This window comes from Hipposideros armiger, unplaced genomic scaffold, assembly GCF_001890085.2.
Source record: "Hipposideros armiger isolate ML-2016 unplaced genomic scaffold, ASM189008v1 scaffold_242, whole genome shotgun sequence".
Lineage (NCBI taxonomy): Eukaryota > Metazoa > Chordata > Mammalia > Chiroptera > Hipposideridae > Hipposideros > Hipposideros armiger.
In genome coordinates, this window is record NW_017731592.1 from 1,307,333 (window position 1) to 1,318,508 (window position 11,176).

The 11,176-nt window shown below is 48.1% G+C and overlaps 1 protein-coding gene across 5 annotated transcripts in view; it reads left to right on the plus strand.

The window, feature by feature from the left end:
• ZNF346 (zinc finger protein 346) overlaps window positions 1-7,913 on the plus strand; it is a 28,110-nt gene extending 20,197 nt beyond the window's left edge. For all 5 annotated transcript variants that reach the window (XM_019655663.1, XM_019655664.1, XM_019655665.1 and 2 more), the window contains 2 exons: window positions 4,111-4,204; window positions 6,537-7,913. In XM_019655663.1, the coding sequence (XP_019511208.1) occupies window positions 4,111-4,204; window positions 6,537-6,624 (182 nt within the window). In that variant the 3' untranslated portion in view covers window positions 6,625-7,913. The remainder of the gene's footprint in view (window positions 1-4,110; window positions 4,205-6,536) is intronic.
• The last annotated feature ends 3,263 nt before the right edge of the window (window positions 7,914-11,176 follow it).

Sequence of the window (11,176 nt, forward strand, 5' to 3'; positions counted from 1 at the left end):
TGCCTGCAGCTCTAACTGTATCTGACAGGAGGCTTTTGGGGTGCAGGACATCAGCAGAGGCCCTGAGCCCACTCTGACCCCTTCTTCCTCACAGAGGTGGGGTGTTGACCTACGATATGCAGGCAGTAATGTCAGCTGAGGACTTAGCAGAGGACTGAGGTTTGTCAGCAGCAGCCTGACTTTTCCCTGCTTCAGTAGAGGCTTGTCCGTTCTTTGCTCTCTTTGTTCTGTCAGTCTTGCTACGCTTGCTGATGGCTGCTGCAGTCCAGGCCTTAGGCTAGATGCGCTCACATGTAATTACCTGATTTAATCCTCACAGCAACTCTGTGCAAGTGTGATTACCCCCCTTTTACAAACGAGGACTTAGGACCACAAGGATGAAGTGGTTTGTCCTGGGACCCACTAGGTGGCAGCAGAGCCAGCACTGAAACCCAGGTCAAGTTCTGTGTTGGGTCCAGAGAACAGTTTCCATGGGCTCCTGGCAGGTGTCTCATAACAAATATGGGTCAAATGTGAGATGGCCCAGACTGTCCAGATCTCTCCCACTAGGGGTAGATGTGGCATCTACCAAGCGGATCAAACAAGACTTGGAGTTTGCCTGATACTCCAGGCTCACCCAAGAATGCCAAACTAAAACCTGCATCTCATTTAGACAGCCAAATCCTTTCAGCCTCCGGAGCACTCAGCGTCCCCTCCGGGTTACTGGAGTCCTCTGCTTCACCCATCACTTTCTGTCCCTACTTCGGGCGTTGCTGCCTACACAGAGCCAGTCGCTTACTCTGCCCCATGCTGATCCCCCAGCTTCTTCAGCCCACGTGCATAGGACAGGTTCTCAGGTCTTATAAAATTCATATATAGTCAAGAAATACTTGTTGATCCCTTCCTAACATGCCAGGCATCGGAAATGTGGGGGTAAACATAACAGGTACAGTCCAAGTTCTCATGGAGCAGCTTAGAGTCTATGGAGAAGACAGGCATTGAGCAAATAACAAGGATGACAAACTTTAGACTAAGAAACAAATGGGATACTACGGAGATCACTTAATATGGGGAAGCAGGGATCAAGGAAGGCTTCCTAGAGGAAGGGGCAAAATGATGCTGGGGAAATGAGCGAGTGTCCATTCATGGCGTTGTGAGTCATGTTAAGGATTTGGGCCTTTATCCTAAGAGCACTGGGAACCCCATTGACAGTTTCAGCATTATTAGATCATTCTGGCTACAGGATGGAGAATGGTTTGGAATAGGGAGTAAGGATAATGGGGAAAGAACAGCAATGAGGCTACGTTAGTAATTCATACTGCAGAAGGGAGGAGTTTGGACTAAGGCAACAGTGAAGGTGGTAGGAGCAAATGAATTCAAGATGTATGTAGGAAGTAGAATTGTCAGGACTTGGCCATCAAATGGGAGATGAAAAAAAGAGAACAGTCAGGACGGTGTCCAGATTTAGTCTTAAGCAATTAGGTAGATAACCAGGTTTCGTCAACTTTAGTTTCGGATGCCCATGAGATATCCAAGTAGAAATGTTAAAGTGGCAGTTAGATATATAGGTCGAGACCTCAAACAAGAGGTCTTAGAGATACTGCCATTTTAGTGGGTCATAAACCATTAAATATTGGTAGTTTCATATGTTTTAACCTAATAGGTGGTAATTAAAGTCAAGGGAATGAGTAAGATTCCTTAAGGAGTTTAGAGAGAGAAGAGCTGAGGGTCTCAGATTGAGCTCTCTGAAAATTTGGAATGCCAGTATTAATGGTGGAGGTTAAACAGGAGTTAGCAGGAGGCTGAGAAGGAGCCACCAGAGGACAAAAATCAAGAGTGTGCTGAAAATCAAGAACGGGAGACATTGAAGAAGAGAGGAGTCACCAGTTCTGTCAGGTGCCATTGAGAGGTCAAATATGATGAGGCCTCATAAGCATCCGTTTTGTCCATTAAATTTAGATACAAGGAAGCCACCATTGGCCTTGGAAAGGGCATGTGGAAGTGGGTAGGGAGGAGGGGATAGGTTGCAAAGTAATTGAAAGGCAAGGAAATGGAGATGCAAGTGTAGGCAGGTCTTTCAAAAGCCTTGGCAGTAGAGAAAGGTGATACATCGCTCAAGAGTGTGAGCTCTGAGCAACAGCGGTTCGATTCCCGGCCCTAGCTGAGGTGCTGCTGAGCTGCCAACAGGTGGCAGAATGGCTCAGCTAATAAATAAATAAAAATAAAAGTAAATAAAAAGAAAGGTGATACAGTTGCTTTCCCAAATAAGCCAGAAGTTTAAAAAATCAGCTCTAGTGACTTAAGGTTCATAAAAATCACACGGGTAAACCAGAATATCAAGCATGTAAAATGAAAAGCAGATGAAAATTATGTGTGGGTACTGGACAAATCTTGTTTTTTAGAAGCACCAATGAATTTTGCAGTTGCCGCAAATGATGATTTGAATCTAGCTTACGGATCAGCAAACAGTGTGCTGAGATCTTGGACCTCACAGAGTCCAGAGATGTGTGCTACAGAGGGAAAAACGGGGGCTTCACGGACCAGAGGGCAAGTCCCAGCTCTGACCCCAGACCAACCACTTAACCTCCCTGGATCTATTTCCTGCTCTGAAAAATGGAGATAGCCACCTATCTTGCAGGGTTGTTGTAAGAATCCAAGGGCATAAATATCCTGGCATGGTACCTGGTGTCAATAGAGAATAAGATGGGCTGTTGTAACCTGGGCATCAGTAACTCTTCACCATTGGTGGTTGTCACCCCCACACCAGCCCCAGGTCCCACTTCTGACCTTGGGAAGAGAGTGGTTCTGCTGGTCCATGATGCATCTCTTCCCTGTTAGTGTTGAACCATGAATTCTGGCCTTAAATGTCTAAAAAGGACCTGAATTCTGATTGCAGTAATTTCCCCCTTGAGTGCGTTAAAGGGATGTCTTCCAGGAAATACCTGAAGACACAAGGGAAGTAACTGTAGCTGGGAGCTTTGGCTACTGGAGTAGAGGAGATCAGGTGTTGGTGTTCTCAGGAGCTGCAGCTGCCACGGAAGGCTGCTTCAAAGATACTCTCCATTTCTTTGCCAGCATCATCCATCAGAGTGAAATAATAATAGTGATAAAAGCTCACATTTGTTGAACACTTACTATGTGCCAGAGGCTTTTATTTGAATCATTACAATAACTTTATGAGGTTGATACTAATATTAACCTCATTTTATAGGTAAAGAACCTGAGTCTCAGAGAAAAGCCACTTTTATAAATGAGGCAACCAAATCTCAGAAAGGTTAAGTAACTGGTCTGTGGTCCTACAGGTAGAAATGATAGAGCTGGGATTTCAGCCTAGGCGATCTCGCTGCAGAGCTGTGAGAATCAGGGTGGCAGATGATTCGAAAGGTATAAGAGCCCTTGAAGTCATGTTGAAGTGCATGCCTGTATCAGGCACTTGGTAAATAATAGCTGCTTTTTATTATAGATATTATGGTTATGAGTTGTGGTATATGGTTTATAGTTGAGAAAAGCTGAGGAGCAGAAAGGAGAAGGGGTTTAGCCATGGTCATACGAAGGCAGAGCCAGGAGTCCAGCCCCATATCTTGGCTCCTGACCATTCTATGTGCTAGACCATGTGGAGAAAGGCCATTTTGTGATAGGAGGAAGACTGGGAGTGAGACAGAGCATCTGTGAGCCCCAAGGTAGAAAGACAGATTGATTTTCATAATGGACATTCCCATTAATTACTATTATTACAAACCGAGGAGAGTGGCACCTTCCCAGAGATCTCTTAGCGAAGGGCATCCTTAATGAGGCCACTTAGCAGTCAAGGTAGAAAAGACAGTTACACCAAATGTCACCTCTCTGTTCTTTCAATCTTTTATTTGCTCAATAGACAGCTATTCTGGACCAGGCTCCACGCTGGGATGGGGCACAGAGAGGAATGAGGAGGTTGCCAACTCCAGGGAGTACATAGGCACACAGCATATGCCCCCTTAGCTCTGAAGCCTCAGATTCTCATCAGGGCCAACCACCTGACCTCACCCACCCCTATGCCCCCAGAAGGGCATTTGCCTGCACTGTCCAAAGCAGCAGTCCCCAGGCCCCTTCTTATTGCATAACTGAGCATCTTGACTTTTCTGTGTGTTTCAGCTGGGAAGGGCTACGCGTGCAAGACGTGTAAGATAGTGCTGAACTCCATAGAACAGTACCAAGCTCACGTCAGCGGCTTCAAACACAAGAACCAGTGAGTAATCATCCTTTGAAGTCAAGGGTCTGCAGCAGGAGCTCGAGTCTTCTGAATCAGAATAAAGCCAGGCACTCCTTGGCTATTAGGGAATCCTGGCAGCCTTTCCTCAGTGGACAGATCAGTCAGTCAGCAGAAAGAAGTGTCTCCACTGAAAGATTTTTTTCCCATCGGCTTCTGCCCAGCCGTGGGCCCTCCTGGGCTGAAAGTTCTGGCAGAAGCATAGACGATTTCCTTGGTGGTCTCCTAAGAATACTTGGATTTCCTGGCCCTTAGCAGTCTAACTAGGGAAGCCTGTTTTCACTGGCCTAAAGACCCGATTCTTCACTGACATCAATTCTGTGGCAGGAGCTCCCTCTACAGGCCATTACCAAATATGACCAGGTTCTTTCATTCATTGATCACATTACTTATCGAACACCCTCTAAGCTGTGGGCAAGACAGACCCAGTTCCTTCTCTCAAAACCTTACATTCTGATAGAAAACAAAAAAGTAAGTAAACAACCAGTAATTACAAACTGTGATAAATGCTTTGAAGGGAAGAGGTGAATGGAGAGTTATCTGTTCATGAAAATAACTAATATTCTTTGAGCCCCCGATTTGTTACAGGCCATATACCAGGCACATTCTCTCAGGCAATCCTCAAACAAACCTCGGAAAATGGGATCATTATTCTGGTTTTACAGATATAGGCAACCACTGTTAACAGTGAACCTGTGAGGCCGAGCTATAATTCACGCTGAGGTTGGTCTGGCTCACAGCATGCTCCTCCAGGGCGTCACGCCGACAAGGAGGCTAGAGCCCGGCCAGGGAGGGCCCACGTGGTTCCGTCCCTTCCTCTCAGAAGGGAACTGTGGTGTGGGCAGTGTGCCACACATAAACTTCTGAGATGGGCATTATCCCCATTTTACAGATGAGGAAACTGAGTTTCAGGCAGGCATGTCTGCTGAAATGATTGCTTTGGCTTTGGTAGCTGGTTCTGCATTGCTCACAGAGCCAAATGAATTATAGGTGGTAGTAACAAGAGTGTTGGAGTCAAAAATGCCCTTGGTCCTCTGTACTCTGCCTGGAGTCCCCTCTCCCACACTGCAGCTCGTCTTCCTCTTTATGTGCAGACATGTCTTTCCCTAGGAGGACCCTCGAGATTTCTCTTAGATATGACTTGAGACAAGCCCCAGCAACCCAGTGTGGGGCACACTCCCATTCAACATACCTTCAGCTTGTGGCACCTCGACGGGTGGCAATGTCACAGACAATCTGGAGCCAGCCAGAGCCCCATCCCAGGGTGACCCAGACTTAAAAACGCTAGTGTTGTTTACTGTTTTCTTCCTACACTTTCCAGCTATGTCACCTTGGGTGAGTCAGTAAACCTCTGAGCCTCTAGTTCCTCTTCTATAGGATTATAGTTACAGTTTGTTAAACACTTAACTTAATCTCATTTAATTTACAACAGCAGCTCTGAATTAGGATCCCCCCGCCCCCCTCCCCTTTTACAACCCAAGGAATCTTTATGTCAGGTAGATTAAGTGACTTGCCCAGGATCACACATTTACTTGGAGTTAGACCCGGGACTTGAACCTCTGACTCCAAAGCCCGTTCTTCTTGCTCTGCCACTTCCAGATGGAGTTCATTATCCTCACCTTCTGGGATAATGTGAAGGTTAGAGATAATATATTTGAAGTGCTAGTACCAATAAGAGGAGCTAATAGAGATGAGCATTTATTCACGCAACAAATGTTTATTGAGCACCTGTTATGTGCCAGGCCCTGATTTGGGCACTGGGGCTACAGTAGGAACCAAGACCAATGCTGTTCCTGATCCTTTGGATCCCCCCCTCCGGGTAGAAGAAGATCCTAAACAAATCCATAAATAAGACAATATCAGGTGGTGCTAGATACCCAGAGAGTGGGATAGAGTGACAGGAGAGCCACTGTAGATTCAGTGTGAGAGGATCAATGGTCATTCTGTTCACTCGGGTCAGGGCCCTGTAAGCAGAATGAATGGTTGGGTGTAATAGAAAGACATGGGCTGCAGTCCTGAGTGTACCGCACTTAAAGGCTTACTGGGGGCAGGTCACTTACACTTTCTGAACTTTACTTTCCTCATACATAAAATGGGGGTGCTATTCCCCCGCTTGCAGAATTGCCATGAGGGTGAAATAGGATGCTAGAAGCAAAGCACCCAGCATAGTGCCCTCAGTAAAGGAGAGAGCTGTCCTGCTTAGCACTCCAAGGCCCTGGAAGAGCTGTACTACCATTAGAACAAGCTACCTGGAGCACCGTTACAACCACTACAAACTGACCCTGTGCCTTTGTTCCCTCTCAAATTTCAGGTCACCAAAAACAATGGTATCACCCCTGGGACAGATTCCAATGCAAAGACAACCTATTCAGAAAGACTCAACTACCTTGGAAGACTAAAGGTGTTCCTGTCCAGCACTCCAGTTTGAACCAGCTGTGAGCCAGCCTGCTGTGACTGACTGTGACCATGGTCAGCCCTTGGCTCCCTCTTCCTCCTTTCTTACATAGGCCTGAGGCAGGAGTGGGCCACAGGCAGCCTCTGATTGGTCCAGGCAGATTCATCCCTATTCCTCCCCTTTGGAATGGGTCCTGCCCTATAGATTAGGACAAGGGAAGCAGGGATCTTGTAAGGACTTGGGGTCTCACAGGATGAGAGTTTAGAGGATGGCCTTTCCCCTTCCCTGGCCTTTCTGGGCCATGTGTCATGAGGCTCCAGGCCTGTTTCCTTTTCAGGTTGGTTTTAGACCAGCCCTGCGGCTAAAGAACTGAGCTCTTCCTGGGCTTGAGGATCTCCAGTGAAATCTGGTGCTTTCACGCCAGATCCTGGCCTAGGCAGGAAAGGGCAGATGGAAGTAGCTGCTGTATGGAAGTGTGGAGCTAATGTGACATTCTCCCTCCCTCCGCAAGTGCAGGGTTTCCTGAGCCTGGCACCAGATGCTGGCCGGTTGTATAGGTTTCTGCCCATTATGAAGTCCCCTGGAGCAGTGCCACAGTCCTGGCAGAGCATTGCTGTCCCTCCTGCCCCTTCTCCACAGTTCCTGAATGGTGCTTAGGAACTGCAGCAGCTGAGGACAAGCTAGAACTGGAGGAGGCGCCCTCAGTGCCCTGTGCGATCATGTAAGGCTTGAAGTGGGTGCCTTTCCCTTCCTCTGTCAGAGGTTCTCTGATCTGGGGTCATGTGGGAAAGTCTCCACATGGAAGTTTCCTTGATGGTTCTGTGCCCCTAAAGGCAAACTGCCTCATGCCAGCCAACTCAGAGGCTCATTGCTGACCTTTGGCCCCAGCTAGCCTGCTCCTTCCCCTTGTGCAGCAGACCACCTGCCCAGGTTGCTGTGGTGCTAGCCCTCCCCCATCACCCACTGGGAGATTTCTGGGTACCAAGGAGTGGGATGGGGCCCCAGGAAAAGAAAGACAGCGGGTGCAAGTCTTCGCAGTGAGCAATCAGATGTTCCCTAGGCCCCATACCGAGACTTTTCCAACTCTGCCTGGGACTTCACTGGGAGTGGATTTTCCCTTGTAACTTTCAAGTAGGAGTTGTAGGGAGTTTCACTGTCGGAGGCCTGCCCCTAGCTGCTTTCATGGCCTCCTTGCCTGTGAAATGCCTTTAGTATCATATGTGGGTGTGCAGGTGTGTGCTTATGCTCTGTCTTTGGTCACTGAAGCATCTAAATAAAGAATTTCTCCCATGAGCCAGACTACAACTTAACAGACCTGGGATTTGGGGCCATATTGTCTTTGGATCTAGTATGTGTGTCCTGACTCCTCACCCCCACCTCACTCAGACTCCTGGAGCCCTAAGTACTGTTCTTAGGAGTTGGTACAAAGAGAGACACCCAAATTGCTTCACAGCCCTGTGGAAGTCTTCCCGGGTGCCCTAAACTCAGTACAACCTCATCTGCTCATCCACCCCCACCCCCCCTAGTGTGATGGAGGGCCTCATGGAGATTTAAGTGGTAATCTGCTTCGTTTGAGAGGATTATTCTGGCTGCTATGTACAGAAGGAATATAAGGGGAACAGGAAAGGAGACAGACAGGGAGGCCAAAATGGAGGCTGTGTCTAATACACAGGCTAACCCCTTCCGGGCAGAGACCTAGCCTCATTCATTGCCTCTTCCCTGATATACAGAGTGTGATGTTATGAACTGTTTGTTGAATGAATGAATGAATGAATGAATGAATGAATGAACAAACGAACAAGAATGCATAAGGAAAGATGGCCTTTTCCCGCCTAGCTCTTAACACAGCAATAGGTCTGTTCCATGGAACTTATCATAGGCCTGGTAATTCTTTTTTTTTTTTTTTAACTTTATTGGGGAACTGTGTTTTTCAAGGACCTATCAGCTCCAAGTCAAGTGGTTGTCTTCAATCTAGTTGTAGAGGGTGCAGCTCACTGGCCAATTGGGAATCGAACCAGCAACCTTGGTGCCATGAGCCTGTGTTCTAACCACCTGAGCTAACCGGCCACCCCTGGCCTGGTAATTCTTGGAAGAACCTTTTCCATGACCCAGAAATGAGCTGGGAAGGAGTGAGTTTAATGGCTTTAGAAGTCCTTTGTCCAGCCTCTGTTTCAGACGACCAGATCTGAGGAAGGTGCCCAGGCGGCCTCAACTCCCAATCTTCACTCAATAAACTCTTCTCGGGCACCTGCTCTTGGCTAGCCAGAGGAGACCCTCCACAGCCCCCAGGGTGGGCTCTTGGCTGTCAGCTTCCAAAGCCCAGACTGCCGCAGCAATTTCCCCAGAGTCCTACCCCACGCAGGATGTCAGAATCAGCCCTGTCTACCAGGCGAGGAAGTGAATGGCAGAAGGTAGGCTGCTGTACCATGCCATACCTTTGGCCTGCAGGACCTCTTAGTCTGGATTCAGGAGTCTCTGCCAGCTGTGTGCCCAGCCCTGTTGACATGGGGACACAGGGATGAACACTTTTTTTCTTTGGAGAGCTCACACACTGGTAAAGATCGTGATGGCGATGGTCATAGTATGGGAGGAATGCCCACGATGCAGCGCTAACTCAGCAAGGGTATGAAGAGCTGGCGACATTGGGAGACCAGCATTTGAACTAGGTGATGATTTGAACTAGGCGATGATACTCGGTTTTATAGAAAAGGAGCCAAGCTCGAAGAGGTGTAGGGATTTGCCCAAGGTTTTGCCACTGAGAAGCAGCAAAATGGGGAATGGAATCCAGCTCTCTAGATTCCTAGTCCAGAACCTTTTCCACACAAGGACCAGAGTCCTTCCCACATGACCCCTGGGCCTGCCTCGCCCATTGGCAGGGCCATGGTCTCACAGTGAGCAGCTGCCCGGCAGGGGTAGCAGCAGCACCCGCTTAGTCCAGAGCTGGATGCAAAGCAAGTGTTGAGATGTAATAAGCCCTCGATGCAGAAACAGCTGTGCACATACCCAGAGAGCAGCCGTGAAGTGTGTATGGGACACAGGTCTGGGATTCAGGGTCCCTGGGCATTGTTCAGCCCGCCACCAGCTTCATGTGACCTGAGGCCTTGATATTGTCTGTGAAGTTGAAGTTGGAAGAAATCAGTTTCCAGCCAGAGTCCTGAAGAGGCAGCGATGATGGGTAGTTAGGGGTACTTCCCAGAGAAGGTCAAGAAGAAAGCCTTCCTCCTCAGCAGCTCCTGCCAGATGAGCTGCTCTCACCGCTGACCAGACAGACTTTCTACGGGGCAGTCACTAGTGCCAAATACAACTTCTCCCTCTGACCATCTGTCCACCTAACAACCTCACCTACTCTGCCAGGCCTGCAGTACAGAGAGGCAGACACGTTCTTGTTGGGGCACTACCAGGTTCACTGTCCCCCACAAATGCTGCATCATCTGTCCAGGAACTTCAAAACGTAGAAGAAGCCTTCCAGCCCTGTAAATGGATCAGTGCTATGGTGCACTGACCCAGATGGCCACTAGGTGGAGAATGCTCCCTTTTTTGCCGGCAAAGTAGACCAGCCCCAGGACCTTGCTGTTTGATTTAACGAAGAAGAGAATAGGATGACTTTTCCTGAGTCCCAAAGGCCGCCTGGCCCTTCTCTCAGGACATTTTCCTTCTGGAGTACACTTCTGTTGGAGGGCTTTAATTTAACCACCTGCCCAGGGAGCACAGCTGATATCTGGCCTACTTACCAGCCTTTCTTTAACTCTTTTCCTTTGTGTAGTAATATCTACTCCGTTTTTAGACTGTGGTTCTGAGAGACTGACCCCGCTCCCTGGTTCCAGGGGAACCTGTGACGCTGGGCTGGCAATCAGAATCATAAGTCCGGAGCTGTCTTTGCTAACACGTAAGGACAGTGTGCCTGAGAATTAAGCCAACACACAGGAAAAGAGCTGAGAGACGAGAAGGGACTAATTTCTGATGAGCACCTCTAGCAAAGCATGCCTGAAGATAATGCTCTCCGGACTTTTTAGTTATGAGTCAATAAATTCCCGTTTTCCTTAAGTCAGTTTAAGTTGGGTTTCTATCACTTACAACCAGGAGTTCTGCCTAATGCTTGCTCAGCTCCTCTTATCAACCTGGAGACCTCCATTCATCCTGAGAAGATCACTGACTGCAAGGCTGAGATGGCTGCCCTTCCAAGCTCCCAAATGTCCTGTGCCCCCTCTGGCATTGCCTGTAAGATAAGGTGTATGATCTGTTTCATCCCCAGTCTCCTCTTTTAGACTAGAAACTCTTTGAGAGCAGGGACTGGGTCTTATTCATCATACTGGGCCCAAGGAGCCCAGTATAGGACTGTGATTGTTTCAATAACTGCTTGGTGATGGAGTAAATTAATGTATAAATGAATAACAGTGGGTATGGGCTGGTAGGGACCATTACTGGGACTTCTTAAAGGAGCTGAGACTCTAGTGCAGCGGTTCTCAACCTTCCTAATGCCACTACCCCTTAATACAGTTCCTCATGTTGTGGTGACCCCCAACCATCAAATTATTTTCGTTGCTACTCTATAACTG